Source organism: Arabidopsis thaliana, chromosome 5, assembly GCF_000001735.4.
Source record: "Arabidopsis thaliana chromosome 5, partial sequence".
NCBI classification, from domain to species: Eukaryota; Viridiplantae; Streptophyta; class Magnoliopsida; order Brassicales; family Brassicaceae; genus Arabidopsis; species Arabidopsis thaliana.
Window position 1 is genome coordinate 18,258,871 of NC_003076.8, and position 14,689 is coordinate 18,273,559.

At 37.9% G+C, this 14,689-nt stretch overlaps 3 protein-coding genes across 6 annotated transcripts; 2 read left to right on the forward strand and 1 right to left on the reverse strand.

Moving 5' to 3' along the window:
- Positions 1 to 1,442: 1,442 nt before the first annotated feature.
- RTL3 (RNAse THREE-like protein 3) lies at positions 1,443 to 5,584 on the forward strand (the record flags this gene model as incomplete). 3 transcript variants are annotated; one of them, NM_123883.2, is made up of 8 exons in its annotated part: positions 1,571 to 1,867; positions 1,954 to 2,106; positions 2,202 to 2,359; positions 2,486 to 2,857; positions 3,151 to 3,703; positions 3,787 to 3,930; positions 4,018 to 4,910; positions 5,173 to 5,561. In NM_123883.2, 8 exons carry the CDS (start codon positions 1,571 to 1,573, stop codon positions 5,474 to 5,476), a joined length of 2,874 nt encoding a protein of 957 aa, NP_199328.1. The 3 variants fall into 3 exon arrangements, with proteins under 3 accessions (NP_001330579.1, NP_001330578.1, NP_199328.1); NM_001344592.1 differs by having other exon boundaries at positions 1,443 to 1,867; positions 1,970 to 2,106; positions 2,202 to 2,857; positions 5,173 to 5,584; NM_001344593.1 differs by having other exon boundaries at positions 1,534 to 1,867; positions 2,202 to 2,857; positions 5,173 to 5,476.
- A 161-nt stretch (positions 5,585 to 5,745) lies between these two features.
- Positions 5,746 to 11,426, forward strand: RL2 (Root hair defective 3 GTP-binding protein (RHD3)). Its single transcript, NM_123884.4, has 23 exons — positions 5,746 to 5,963; positions 6,088 to 6,274; positions 6,491 to 6,557; positions 6,671 to 6,773; positions 6,985 to 7,055; positions 7,337 to 7,400; positions 7,491 to 7,556; positions 7,631 to 7,678; positions 7,768 to 7,830; positions 7,973 to 8,029; positions 8,120 to 8,278; positions 8,362 to 8,430; positions 8,517 to 8,608; positions 8,693 to 8,771; positions 8,885 to 9,050; positions 9,184 to 9,308; positions 9,393 to 9,655; positions 9,740 to 9,836; positions 9,907 to 10,077; positions 10,307 to 10,411; positions 10,495 to 10,589; positions 10,692 to 10,788; positions 10,872 to 11,426. The coding sequence occupies exons 2-23, from the start codon at positions 6,121 to 6,123 to the stop codon at positions 11,163 to 11,165; spliced, it is 2,505 nt and encodes an 834-aa protein (NP_199329.1). The 5' UTR covers positions 5,746 to 5,963; positions 6,088 to 6,120; the 3' UTR covers positions 11,166 to 11,426.
- Positions 11,416 to 14,393, reverse strand: AT5G45170 (Haloacid dehalogenase-like hydrolase (HAD) superfamily protein). 2 transcript variants are annotated; one of them, NM_123885.5, is made up of 11 exons: positions 14,000 to 14,393; positions 13,834 to 13,880; positions 13,678 to 13,741; positions 13,245 to 13,293; positions 13,070 to 13,138; positions 12,899 to 12,960; positions 12,713 to 12,793; positions 12,339 to 12,493; positions 12,154 to 12,238; positions 11,918 to 12,061; positions 11,416 to 11,787 (listed from the first exon to the last, which is right to left on the reverse strand). In NM_123885.5, exons 1-11 carry the CDS (start codon positions 14,257 to 14,259, stop codon positions 11,685 to 11,687), a joined length of 1,119 nt encoding a protein of 372 aa, NP_199330.2. In that variant the 5' UTR covers positions 14,260 to 14,393; the 3' UTR covers positions 11,416 to 11,684. The 2 variants fall into 2 exon arrangements, with proteins under 2 accessions (NP_199330.2, NP_001330721.1); NM_001344594.1 differs by having other exon boundaries at positions 11,452 to 11,787; positions 11,918 to 12,238; positions 14,000 to 14,364.
- Positions 14,394 to 14,689: the final 296 nt, after the last annotated feature.

Sequence of the window (14,689 nt, forward strand, 5' to 3'; positions counted from 1 at the left end):
CCAATTGCCTTCCTCATCCCGCAACGCACCACCTGCAGTCGCCTCTCCGGGATTCCCATGCGACGCCCCATCCGTATTCAGCTTGACCCAGCCCTCATTTGGTTTCCTCCATGAGACTTGTCGCTCTACCCGCACAATCTCCTTCGTATTCCCGGGGAGCTTTAAGTGAGCAGCTGAAACCTCATTTGCCAAATCCTTAATGAACCGTAGTCTATCCCGACAGCGGCCAACCTCTCCAAAAACATTTCCACAACGCCATTTCCAACCCCACCAAGCTGCCAATGCAAAAACTGTGGACCAAACACTGCCTCTCACCTCACCGTGGTCTCCCAGATTTACATACAACCACTCAAGAATAGACTTCTCAAAGAAAAGGCGCCGTTTGCTCACCGGGACAAGCCGTAGCCATATTCCTTCCATTGCAGGGCAATCTCTGAGAACATGGATAATAGACTCTTCCGCTCCCTTACAAACTTGACAGATGCTCGTGGTACTCAAATGTCGACGATGCCTTTCTTGATTCGTCATAATGGCTTGTTGTGCTACTAACCAGAGGAAGAGTCTCACTCTCTCAGGCGCAGTCACGTTCCATACTTGGTCAAAGAATCTCTTCATATCTTGTCTCGGCGCCTCATCTCTAGTAAGAAAAGAATAGGCGGTGCTCACTTTGAATCTCCCATCTTGACTCTCCCCCCACGATATTCTGTCTCTAGCTCCCGTTATATCATCTAAAACAACCGATTGTAATTGTAATCTGTTATAAGAAGATATATATGGAGCTATCGCCGCCATATCCCAACCGATCCCATTTCTCCAAAGATCCCTAGCTCGCATTCCTTTCCAACCCGCCGGAAGCTCCTGAACCAACAACTCAGCTAGAGGAATATTTGTTAGCCACTTATCCATCCAAAACAGAATCTCCCGACCATCTCCAATCACCCAACTTAAGCCCGGGATTACCACCTCTCTCATACCCAACGCTACACTTCTCCAAGTCGATGAGCAGACGCTTCTAACTTTAGTCCAAGCACCATCCCGAACATCTTGTACTCTGTACTTACATCTCATGATTCTCGCCCATAAGCTATGATGATCCTGAATTAGACGCCATCCTAGCTTAGAGAGAAGAGCTTTATTCATATCCTGAGCTTTCCTAATTCCTAGCCCACCTTCACTCCTAGGTTTACAAACTCTTTTCCAGGAAATAAGATGCTGCTTCCTTTGAGTTACAGAGCTGCCCCATAAGAACGATCTAGACACTTTGTCTAACCCATCCAACGTTGATTTCGGCAAAGCAATGGTGCTCATGGTGTGAACCGGAATCGACGAAAGCACTGCCTTGGTGAGTGTAACTCTCCCCGCAAGCAATGTCTTTGTTTTATTTTGCTACTTTAGTCTTTATTGGGTTTGTGGTACTGGTAGGGGTTTAATTTTTCAAAACTAAAGTTAAGGGTTTAAATTCATGTTGTTAACAACGGTCACGGGTTTATAACCTTAAAAAATAGTTCACCGCATATTTAGGACAGGTCCTGCTTGTGACATGACCTACTAACTCAGCTTTTCGTCGGAGATGAATTCAGTAGAAGCAGTAGAGAAGATCTTGAACTACAGTTTCGTGAACAAGACTCTTCTCAAGGAAGCTATCACACAAAAATCTCCTTTATTCGACCGGCTTGAGTTCTTCGGCGACTCTATTCTTGAGGTCGCCTTCACTAATTACATCTGCCACACTTACCCTAACCTCAAAGTCAAGGAGTTGCGTGACTTGCGAACTGCAAATGTTAGTAACGAGAAGTTCGCTCGTATCGCCGTCAATCACAATCTCCACCACTTCCTTTTACTCCAGAATCCTTCTCTATTTAAAAAGGTCTCTGCTATTTTATTTTCTAGAATCATTAGAAACAGAGTGTCACTGTCTCGAGTCATTGAATGATTTGAGTGATTTAATATTAGGTTAAAAATTTCGCAGAGGCGGTGAGGAAAGAAGATGATCCAGTTCCGTATGGTGGATTAGTGAAAGCACCAAAGATTCTTGCTGACACTTTAGAGTCAATAGCTGCAACTGTTTTTATTGATGTGAATTATGATGTGAAAAGACTCTGGGAGGTCTGTGTCTACTTAATGTGGTTTTTGTCTTTGGTTCCAATTCTAAGGTATATGATTCTCAAGTTATTAATAAAAAAAGAGAGGAAATTTTGCAGATCTTTAGGAGTCTTTTGGAGCCAATATATACACCGGATGATTTACTGCTGCAACCTAAACTACCATTTCTTACGCTTTTTCGCTTAGCTGATAAACACGGCAGCGAATCGACTTCAGGTATTCGAAAGATGACGACATCAACAAAAATATTGCTGAGGTATATCTTGATGGTATATTTTTAGCTTCTGGATGTGCTAAAGTATAGATGCCGCTAAGTTGTTTGCTGCTGAGGAAGCGATACGAAAGTTGTCAGATCAGAATGTATGCCTATTGAAAAGATTAGGAATAAAGATTGTCTAGATGTGGACCTTGAAGATGTGAAAGGGAAGTCGTTTGAGATTTGCTCCACTGAATTATTTTCTCTGTCCACTGTTTCTGAGAACTCTTTAACTGATGAAATGTCACAAGAAGAGGTGGTTATTGATGAGGATAGTCCGAATGTTGAACCTGAAGATGTGAAAGGGAAGTTGTTTGAGATTTGCTATACGAGAAAGCTCCAAATACAGACTGGTTCCTCTGGAAACCCTTTAACCTATGAAATGACTACAAAACAAATGGTTGTTGATAAGGATAGTCTACATGTGGAACCCGTAAATGGGAGAGGGGAGTTGATTGAGATTTGCACCAAAAATAAGTGGCCAAGGCCGATTTTCAGGTATATCTTATTCCTACATTTTTCTTTGCTAAGTAGTACTTACTACTTAACAAGAACCATGATTCATAGTCAAACAAATATCTTTGAGTAGTCTAGAGTCTTATAGTCTCAGAAAAGGATACTGTGTTTGCGAATCCGTGGTTACACTGTTACAATCTTAGGTAGAGCAGTCACATATATGCTCGAAAAAACTATACTTGTAAGATCAATGTTAGATAGCTATGTTTTACTTTGTGTGGCTCAACAAGCACGAATGTGTCATATTAATTTGAACACTTTTGTTACTTTTCCAGTGTTCAGGAAGAAAAAGGACCAAAAAATGAGCCCAAATTTGTTTGTTCAGTAAAGATTGAGATACCAAATATAGAAGGAACCTTTCACATGAAGGGAGATATTAAATCAAAGAAAAAGCAAGCAGAAAACTCCTTAGCCTACCACATGATAAGAGCCTTGGAATCTTCTCTAGTGAGTCTTGTCATAAGTAATTTACAAAAGCCGAAAAGTTTAGATGAGAAGAATAATCCATTGCTCTTCAGCTCAGAGATGGATTCTTCAGTGGAAGCAGTGGAGAAGATCTTGAATTACAGTTTCGTGAACAAGACTCTTCTGAAAGAACTGCTTACACACAATAATTCACCTTTATTCCAGGGGCTTATGTTCGTTGGTGAGTCGGCTCTTTCTCTCGCCTTTACGAAACACTTATACCTCACTTACCCTATGCTCGAACCCAAGGATTTGTCTGTGTTGCGAGATGCGAATACATGTCATGACAAATATGCTTGTGTCGCCGTCAAAAAAGGCATTTACCAATCCTTTATAGGCAGTGTCCCAAAGCCAGAAAAAATGGTATATTTTTAAAGTTCATTTCTTGTGAACTGAGAACATCTCTGTTGTTATGATACACTCATCATCTTTTGTCTATCTCTTAGACTACAGATTTCATAGAGTTGATGGGCAAAGAAGATGATCCATACAGAGTTGTGAAAGCCCCCAAAATTCTCGTTAATCTTCTAGCTGGTGTAGCTGGAGCTGTTTATATTGATGTGAAATATAACGTACAACGACTCTTGGAGGTTGGTTGTGTTTCTTTCACTAGATATTTGTAAACAATACGAAGTTATATGACTCAATTTATTGTAGAAAGAATGGAAATTTTGCAGATCTTCAGGGTTCTTTTGGAGCCAATATATACACTGGATGATTTACGGATGCAACTTAAACAACCATTTCTTATGCTTTTTCGTTTGGCTGATAAACACGGCAAGCAAATCGACTTCAGGTATTCGAAAGATGGTGGCAGCAGAAAAAATATTGCTCAGGTATATATGGATGATATGTTTATAGCTTCCGGTTGTGCTAAACGTATAGATACCGCAAAGTTGCTTGCTGCTGAGGAAGCGATACAGAAGCTCTCAGAATGTATGCCCATCGAAAAGATTATTCATCAAGATAATCTAGACGGTGAGGTAATTCAGACTGGATCATCTTCTTTGCTTACTGCCTTTGAGAACCCTTTAACCGAAGAAATGACACAAGAACAAATGGTTATCGATGAGGATAGTCTAGATGTGGAATGGAAGTTGTTTGAGACTGAAGAGCTCCAAATACAGACTGGATCATCTTCTATGTCCACTGTCTCTGAGAACCCCTTACCTTGTGAAATTACACCAACAAAAATGGTTATTGGTGAGGTTAGTCCGCATGTTGAACTTGAAGATGTGAAAGGGAAGTCGTTTGAGATTAGCTCCACTGAAACATCTTCTTTGCCCATCGCCTTTGAAAACCCATTAACCAATGAACTGACACAAGAACAAATGGTTATTGATGAGAATAGTCCATACGTTGAACCTGTAGATACTAAAGGGAAGTTGTTTGAGAGTTGCTCTGTTGAATCATCTTCGTTGCCCACTACCTCTGAGAACCCGTCAACATATGAAATGACAACAAAACAAATGGTTGTTGATAAGGATAGTCCACATGTTGAACCAGAAGATGAGAAAGGGAAGTTGTTTGAAATTTGCGCCAAGAATAAGTGGCCGAACCCGATTTTCAGGTATATTTTTTCCTTTCTTCTTTGCTTTAGCATGAATCTTTCTTTTCTAATTACTACTTACTGCTTAACTAGGAGCATGATCCGAAGTGAAACTAATATCTTTGAGTAGTCTAGAGTCTTATAATATCAAAGAAGGATAATGTGTTTGCTAATCCGTGGTTAAACTCGTACAATCTTGTGTAGAGAAATCACATATATGCTCTAAAAAATTATACTTGTATCAACTTGAAACTTTTTTGTTACTGTGTTAAACGTTTTCCAGTGTTGAGGAAGAAAGAGGGCAACAAAACGAGCAGAAAATTGTTTGTTCAGTTAAGATTGAGATACCAAATATAGAAGGTACCTTTCACATAAAAGGAGATGCAAAACCAACGAAAAAGGAAGCAGAAAACTCCTCAGCCGACCACATGATAAGAGCCTTGGAATCTTCTGTAATGAGTCTTGTCATAACGAATCTGCAAATGCATGAAAATTTAGATGGGAAGAAGAAGAATCTGCAAATGAAGGAAAGTTTAAATGAAAACAAAACTCTGCTGCATTCAACAAAGAGGAGGAGAAGACTATGAAAGACCATTGTCTCTGTAGCCAGAGTCACTCACCTCTGCTTGTGATCACATCATGTCTAACATAAGTTCTTGTCATAGTATAACCCAACAACTCTTGAACTGTTGTCTTTTGCTTAATCTTATCCAAATATTGTTTTATATTTATTTTTTCCTATTGTTTCATATTTTATCCTTGTGTGACCTTAATCTACCCTCTTTCAGAGAAAAATTACAAATCAAATCTAATATTTACTAAAAATATCATAATCTCATAGAAAGAACCAAAAAAAAAACAATCTTCAAAAAAAAGTATACTCTTCTTAAGAAAAAGCTAAAGAGACAGAAACAAGCTTCGTATATTTCTCGCTGCTATTTAGGCGGTTCTCTTCTATTCTCTTCTCTTCTCTTCTCTATTTTCTCTTCTCTTCTTCCTGCTCAATCTCTGCTTCTCAATCTTCGGCTGGAAGTATCACAGAAAAATCGAATTTAAAAACTGACCTATATATCGGTAAGAAAAAACAAAAACCCCAAAGTAGTTTCGTTCCTACTTGCTGATGCTGTGATGCATGTATTCAGCTTCACAACATCATTCAAAATTTTGGATTTTTATGACGTTTTTGTGGGTTTTGTAGATCCGTGGAAGTCGAATTTCGTGTAAAATAGAGATGGGGGAAAACGATGATGGTTGCTCGACTCAGCTAATCGATGGGAATGGTGAATTTAACGTTAAGGGTTTGGATAATTTCGTGAAAAAGACGAAGCTTTCTGATTGTGGTCTTTCTTATGCTGTTGTTGCAATCATGGGTCCTCAAAGTAGTGGTATGATATTCTGAGTTTGCTTTTGTTCTTCTTTAATTTGAAGTTCGAAGTTAATTCTAATCAAAGTTACAGTTTTTTGTTGATTTTGGAATCTGGGTATATGAATTTCTCAACTTTACTAGATTCTATACTTAATGATTTCAGCTTGAGACATTTGCAAAGTCTTTGACTTGCTGAGATATTTCAAATGCTTATTGTTGTTGTATGTCATTTCAGGGAAGAGTACACTTTTGAATCATCTTTTTAAAACCAGTTTTCGGGAAATGGATGCTTTTGCGGGAAGGTTAGTGATTGTCATTTGTCAATTATTGTTTTTTATAATCTTTTTGTGGCAATGCCACTTTTGGGGTTGAAATTGGGTTGACTTTGTAAATTACTCTTCATTTTCATTTTCAGGAGTCAAACAACTAAAGGTATTTGGATGGCTAGGTGTGTTGGTATTGAGCCTTTCACAATTGCTATGGATTTGGAGGGTACTGATGGGAGAGAAAGAGGCGAGGTAAGATGACTGAATCACACGGTTAGCTATATTTAGTTGTAACCCAACAATATGTTTTTGGCTAACTAGCTATGAAATTTTCAGAAAAATTTGAATATTTATGGATACTTATATCTTTCCGATACTTATACATATACTTGATCCTTTTACTTTATGTGTGTCTAGCATTTTTCTTATTATTCTTTTTGTCAATGGCTCATGTGTTTTTCAGGATGACACTACATTTGAGAAACAAAGTGCCCTGTTTGCTATAGCTGTTGCCGATATTGTACTGATAAACATGTGAGTATGTTTTGTTTGCTCGTTACTGATGTATTTTAAACATTGAGCACACAGTTAAACAGCCAGTGTTAGAAGGTGATAGATGTAAAGCCAGTTTATTATTGGATAGTTTTATGTTTTACATCTCTTCTGAATCTTACTATGTTAGATTTGAAATCGAATAAGTTATTAATGAACTACCAACACAGGCATGATGTAAATCTTAGGCAAAAGGTGTGGCCGTTTTGGCCATGGATATACTTTTTTTGGGTAGATTATTAATGAACTAGCGAACTCCACAGGTGGTGCCATGACATTGGAAGGGAACAGGCTGCCAACAAACCATTGCTAAAGACAGTTTTCCAGGTATCCTGATATGCTTACATATGGAACTGGAACGTTATGTTCAACCAATAGGTTTGATAACTTGGTCATTACTCATTATTGCTTTTGTAGGTCATGCTGCGATTGTTTAGCCCTCGTAAAACAACTCTTCTTTTTGTCATACGTGATAAAACAAAGGTTTGGTTTTTGCAATTGAGTATGATTCTTGATTGTGAGTTCATATTTCTTAGATTTTCTGCTTTTGTTCTTAGACTCCAATAGAGCTGCTTGAACGTGCTCTAAGAGAAGATATTCAGAAGGTAGTAGCACGCAGTCTCTTTTAGTTTCCTTTTATTTTTGACGGCTTTTTCCTCTCTGAAGTTTGGGTACTGGTTATGGTTTGTTGCAGATATGGGATTCAGTTCGCAAGCCTGAAGCACACAAAAATACACCTCTAAATGAATTCTTCAATGTAAGGAGATCATTTTCCAACATAGATGATACTTCTTATGATGAATTTCAACTGGATTAGCGCTGGATTGTTACTAAATTGTTCATGAATAGTCCTGTCTATCTTTTCCTTAGTTGATAATTCGCTCGATATATGCTTGTAGGTAATGATTGTTGCATTATCCAGCTATGAAGAGAAAGAAAAACAGTTTGAGCAAGAGGTATTATTCTGATATGTGAAACACTCGTCTTTTGAAGCATCAAAGTAAATCTAAGACCGATTCCCTTGTTTCATGGGAACTTCCAAATAGGTTGCTGAGTTGAGGCAGAGGTTTTTCCATTCCATTTCACCTGGGGGACTTGCTGGTGATAGACGTGGTGTAGTTCCTGCTTCAGGATTTTCTTTCAGCTCCCAGCAGATTTGGAAAGTTATAAAAGAGAATAGAGATTTGGACCTTCCTGCTCACAAGGTCTTCTATTCATTCAAATTTATATGGTTAAACCTTGTTTACCTATCTTGTGACCTAAAGTTGTTTTGTTTTATGCTTGCAAGGTAATGGTTGCCACTGTTCGGTGTGAAGAGATAGCCAATGAGAAGCTGCGCGACTTGGCAACCAATGAGGTTTGCTTCTGCGGCCTCCTTACCTCCTTTAATTTTTCTTGCTGATTTAAATGTTTTGTAACATAATGGGGATATAACTTATTTAGAGTTGGTTAGAGTTGCATGAAGCCGCTGAAGGTGGTCTAGTTCCTGGTTTTGGCAAAAAGCTTAGCTCTATCCTTGAAAAATACTTCTCAGAGTAAGCCCTCTTTTTTTTTCCTGAAGTATTTAATTCCCAAGCAAAGTAATTTTGCCTAATCTTGTTTCGTCTACCCCTTCTTAGATATGACGCAGAGGCAATATACTTTGATGAAGGAGTAAGAAAAGAGAAGCGTCTACAGCTGAAACTTAATGCTTTGGATGTATGGCTTCTTCCGTCTTTGGGTTTGCATTAAACAGTGTTGACTCTGGATCTGGTTACTTATGAGTTATGATGATTGCGTCTCTTATTTTCAACTTTTCTCTAAATTTTCAGTTCGTATACCCTTCTTATGCTACCATGTTGGGACATCTACGGTCCAATGCACTGGAATCCTTTAAGATCCGACTGGAACAGTCCCTAAATCAAGGTGAAGGATTCGCAAAAGCTGTGCGAGACTCCCAACAGTCTTGTCTGATGGTGTTTGACAAAGGATGTGAAGGTGAGAGTTTCTACTTCAGTTTGTGTGCTTCAAAAGTAGAGTTTCCCTTATGAGAAACAAATTGTTTTGGCCAAAAACTACAAAACATTTACATAAGGATACCTCCATTTATTAATTGTGTTCGTCTCTTCAGATGCTGCGGTTAAACAAGCAACTTGGGATGCATCAAAAATCAGGGAGAAACTTTGTCGTGACATTGATGCTCACACATTTTTTGCTAGGAGTGCTAAACTATCTGAATTAACTGCCAACTATGAGGTTCTGTTTTGGTTTTTCTATTCTTTTGATATCTTAGCTTTTTAGGGCTCGTATTTAAATGTTTTGATTCATGCTGGTTCACAGAAACGGCTAACTCAAGCACTTAGTGAACCTGTTGAGTCTTTGTTCGAAGCTGGTGGAAAAGAGACCTGGCCTTCCATAAGGAAGCTTCTCAAACGCGAGACTGAAACAGCTGTTACAGATTTTCTGGATGTGGTTACTGGTTTTGAGCTAGATCACGCTAAAATTGATGCTATGGTTCAGAATCTAAAGAACTATTCTCAGAGTTTAGTGGAGAAAAAAGCAAGAGAAGAAGCTGCTAAAATTTTAATCCGAATGAAAGATAGGTAAGAAAAAAGAACAGAGTACACTCCTAATATTGGCCTCTTTTTCAGTTTCCTCTGCTTGATATTATTCCAAACACATATTAGGTTCTCAACAGTCTTCAGTCATGACAAAGACTCAATGCCACGGGTCTGGACTGGAAAAGAGGATATTAGAGCAATCACAAAAGATGCTCGAGCAGAGGTAACTTCTTAGAATTAATGGCGAAATGGGGCTTGTCATGAAACTCACTCTGTCTGTTGCTATTCTGCAGGCTTTAAGTCTTTTATCTGTGATGACTGCAATACGTTTGGATGAAAGACCAGACAATATTGAGAGTACTCTTTTCTCTTCTCTAATGGATGGAACTGTTTCTGCTGCATCTTCCCACAACAGAAGCGTAGGAACGTCTACAGATCCACTTGCATCTAGCTCTTGGGAAGAGGTAAACAGTCTAAGCAAGTGGTCTCTAGTATAATCTGGTTGAAAAATGTGACTATTATTAAGACATCACACTAAATGGAATACGAAATAATCCAATTTAGTCTACTTTACCAATTATTTATTTGTTCCGCCAAAATTAGGACATACTTGGCATCGTGGCTCATGGGATGAACCACTTCCACTTGTCGTCAAATGAATTACCAATGTTATTGTTATTGTTATGTGTGCAGGTTCCTCCAAATAATATACTACTGACGCCAGTGCAGTGTAAGTCACTGTGGAGACAGTTCAAATCTGAGACCGAGTATACTGTAACCCAAGCTATTTCGGCACAGGTGATTTTGAAAATCTACCTCAGAATTTATGTGTGTTATAAGCATCATTTAGTCAACGGTATGTTTTCATTTTTATTTTTCAGGAGGCTCACAAGCGAAATAACAACTGGCTTCCACCGGCTTGGGCGATCGTGTTGATGATTGTCCTTGGTTTCAATGAATTCATGATGCTTTTGAAGTAATATCATTTTCCTTGCACTCTTTTACTATTCATTCAAAGATTCTCCCCAAGTGTTTCAGCTATTTAGATTCACTGGCATGTTTGATATTATTGGAACAGGAATCCTTTGTACCTTTTGGGTTTCTTCGTGGCGTTTTTACTCTCCAAAGCCTTATGGGTGCAGCTTGACATTCCGAGGGAATTTCAACATGGCGCAGTAAGCTCTTGCTAAGCTTCCATTGTTCCAAACACATTTATTTTCAGACATTATCTTAACACCATGTTTCCTGCATCTGTTAGGTTGCTGGAGTACTGTCCATCACGTCGAAGTTTCTTCCAACTGTTATGAATCTTCTAAGAAAGCTTGCGGAAGAAGCGCAAGGAAAAACAACACAGGAAGTTCCAGACTTATCAGCTTCCCAAACCTATAGACAGCAATCTCCATCACACTCCATCTCAAGCACAATATCTGAATCTGTCGCATCAAACATATCATCTGCTGGTGATGATGCAGAATACTCAAGCCCAAGCCCGGCCCTGGTTCGGAGACGAAACACCAACAATGTACAAGAATCAGAAATCTCACAAATGTAAACCAACTAAAAGTGCAAGATCTACCGTAGAACAAGTCATGTCAGTTCTGACAATGGTCTTCATAAAAATCACACTGTAGTTCTATATATAGGTAGTGTCTTGACTCAGAAACGAAATCTTCTTCTTTTTTTCACAAGTCGTATTATTATATCATCACAGGCATTACAAACAGATACAACAGTGGAGACATCCACCTCATGACTTAAAATTCTGACTGATTATATCATTTTGAATAAAACCATAGATATATAAGTAGCTCAAGTTATTGGAATCTAGGATAAGCTTTCCAAAAAAAACAAAACATGTTTCCTTCAAGCTCATTGGATTAGTATTGAGTAAAGGTTTGTTGATGTCTGAAAATTAACCACACCAATTCATTACAAAGAATCAAGTTGTACAACACGTAGCTATAGTTAATATATATCAAGTCGAAAACTTCACAAGAACTTCGAGAAGTGAACAATAACTCGACAGTATTTCCAGATTCTGATTTTTAGACAACTTTCTTGAATTGTTTCTTCAAGACTTGATCTTGTTCCTAAGTTTTGGGATTGTTAGGTCTGCACCTCCAAACCCATCCATTACACCTTTGGCCGATGGAAACTCACCTCTTGCCGTTAAACTTCAAGCAAAAAGAATGGTAAAGAAAATGAGCAAATGAACAATGCTCCACAGAAGCACATTTCAGGCTTTAGTTCTGTAGAATAAGGAACAAAAATCTGAAAAGAGACATCTGAAACCGAACATCATACCTGCTTCGCATGACTACACACGGCATGCCTATCATCTTTGCAGCAGAAACTCCAGGTTGACTACCAGCAACAAGTACACAGTTATTTACAGGTAATCCTATGTGTTCCGCAGCAGCACGCAATGCAACAACAATCTTTTCCAATCTGGAGAAAGTAAGAAACAAAATGAGAAGCCATCACTTTTCTTGTTGATGTATGGAACTGGAATTTTTGTAGAGAAGAAGAGAAAGTCCCACCTCTCAGATGAGGTTGTGTCAATATCAACACTAAGCTTTAGCATTGATGCAACTTCTTCTGCTATCCTCTGTTTCTCAGCGGACGCTAGTCAGACAAAATTTAAGATGATGAGATATTCACTACAGTTACAAGGAAGATCTTAGATATAAAATAAGGATTAGCAAATTTTCTCCGAGCTCTATACCTGCTTTTTTTACTTCCTTCACTAGTTGCTCCTCTAGACTTGAAGAAACTCCTTTCCCAAGAACAAGTTGTCCATACATACTCTGTTCTACCTCATTGTCTCCGATAACCTTCACATTTGGAAGTCTTTCTTGCCCAAGCATCTCGACAATGGATCTGTTCAATAATCGCATCATAAAGATTATACAATCACAAAAAGAAAACAACAGTACGATTAGCATAAAAATCTAATGTAGGATTTTGTTTATGCTAATGGATTGTTTAGTAGGGTTTCCTCATAAGTACTACTTTTCACCTTGCATTTTTTGGTCTTTCTAAATATGTGAGATTATACAATCACAAAAAGAAAACAATAGTAGGACCTTAAGTACTTACAGGGCTACTTTGTCTCCACTCTTGCAGTAGGCTGTTACGATAGCAACCGGTACTTTCTCCGCGTATGCATTATCGATAAATCTACAGCTCAAAAAGGTGAAATCGTTTGAATTTACAACTTACAAGTACAAGAAAAAAATCTAAAGTTCTTTGCTACAGTTTGAAAGAGATATCTACGTGACTCACTCTTGCACTCCAGATCTCAGAGGTAAGCTTTTCGATATGAGAAACTCATCCATTGCATTTTTCTGACAACAAACAAGTTGGATCTAATATATTGATGGAGTTGCGAAAACCTTAACTTGAAAGAGAATATAGATAGCAGAAAATAACACTATGTTCAAGTATGCAAGGAACCTTTTCTCGCAATACACTCTTTACAAAACTTGCTTTCTCACTGGTTGGCAACGACGAAGGCCAACCAATCTGAAGAGAGGTCAATAAACAAGTGAGAAGAAAAGCTGTCAGATTTTGATAACTGTGTGGTCGCAACTCAGTAATGATGTTTAGGCAAAAAAAAATGATAATTTACCTGGTTGAAATACAAAAGCAACATTTTCTCTTCATCAGCAGCACCTTTTCTGGTAATAACCAACTAAACACTCTCAGACAACGAAATGCAATTGTAAAATGAACTCAATCTAAATCGTCTACTCATACCAAGAGTAATCGAACGGGAAACAGCCGTTGATTATGAACGGAAGCATAAACAGTTTGAATGGAACCAAATTATCAAGTTAGTATCTATAGACTAGTAAAAGAATTAGACCTTTTTAAATCCCTAGAAACAGAATCTAAGAGATGGAAATGGAGATGATTGAAAACAAATAGATTCTTCAAGGTCACAGATAGATGGATTATAAACCAATAGCAACAAAACAATCAATGCTTAAGTATTTCAAAGTAAACTTCAATGAACCAAAACCCAACCGGAAAACACAAGTCACAAACTTCGATATATATACCTCAACAAGTCTGAATAAACTGGTTCAGGCCAATTTGCACAATCTAGCCCAAGCTTTTGAAAAGCTGGTACTCACAATAAGAAGCAACAACATCAGCACAATAAAATAAAAAAACAATCACTGAGCACAAAAGAATGGGTGATTTAAAAGCCGCACCTACATTGAACGCTTGGCGATTACTTGACCATGTATCAATCATAACCCTGACATTAAAACAGAGCCAAGCAAACAAACAAAAGTTACCCATCACTGAATCAAAAACCAACAACTTGCTTCAAAACTCAGAAAGTTTGAAGCTTTTTCATAATCCGAACTTACTTACCTATCAACCTCAAGTATCACAGCGAATTCTTCAGATGGGTTTACGTCTTCTCTGCTAGCTGATAAGCAAATCGAAGAGAATCTCTGCAATCGCAAGCATTTTCCGAGAATCTGAGATTTTCCAGGGAAATTTGAAAAAGGCAAGAAATTGCGTCTTCCAGTGTCGTGTGAAGAACGCTCGCTCAAATACTGAGTGAAAATAGAAGTCTTTGTACAAGAAATTTGAAGATTGTTAAGAATTGAACAAGAAGCGATTTCCATGGCTCTCTTTTTTCTGCTGGTTCATACACAACACTAGTATACAAAAATCGTGTCCAATGATAAAATGATTATTGGGATTAGCATAAAAATAAAGTACACAACTTTACGGGACTATTCCGAATTTCAGACTTTTGGTCCCTGTCACTCGTTTAACTCTTTGAATGGTTAGCGATCCATTTCTATGGTTTTTTTTAAAAAAAATCGGATTTTTATTCTAATAAAATCGTGTTAATCCGCATAATAAATTTTTAGTTATGCATCGGATTTATAGTGTTTTCTTGTATTGGAGATTACAGAACAAATTGTAGTATTTGTAGGTTAATGCATAAAAAAGTATTGTCGTTAACTCATCCTCTTCTGTTTTAGTGTAGTTCTATTGTACATTCAAATTTCTCAGCTTTATGTTGTATTTATTGTAAAACCGTCTTAT

What these genes read in the sequence shown, in the direction of transcription:
- RL2 (NM_123884.4), top strand. Translation starts at nt 6,121, where the DNA reads ATGGGGGAAAACGATGATGGTTGCTCGACTCAGCTAATCGATGGGAAT. An exon ending in ATGGGAGAGAAAGAGGCGAG is followed by an intron (nt 6,774 to 6,984) that starts GTAAGATGACTG and finishes TGTGTTTTTCAG; the next exon opens with GATGACACTACATTTGAGAA. An exon ending in GAATTCATGATGCTTTTGAA is followed by an intron (nt 10,590 to 10,691) that starts GTAATATCATTT and finishes TTATTGGAACAG; the next exon opens with GAATCCTTTGTACCTTTTGG.
- AT5G45170 (NM_123885.5), bottom strand. Translation starts at nt 14,259, where the DNA reads ATGGAAATCGCTTCTTGTTCAATTCTTAACAATCTTCAAATTTCTTGT. An exon ending in GTGATACTTGAGGTTGATAG is followed by an intron (nt 13,881 to 13,999) that starts GTAAGTAAGTTC and finishes TTTTAATGTCAG; the next exon opens with GGTTATGATTGATACATGGT. An exon ending in GAAGGAAGTAAAAAAAGCAG is followed by an intron (nt 12,239 to 12,338) that starts GTATAGAGCTCG and finishes TTGTCTGACTAG; the next exon opens with CGTCCGCTGAGAAACAGAGG.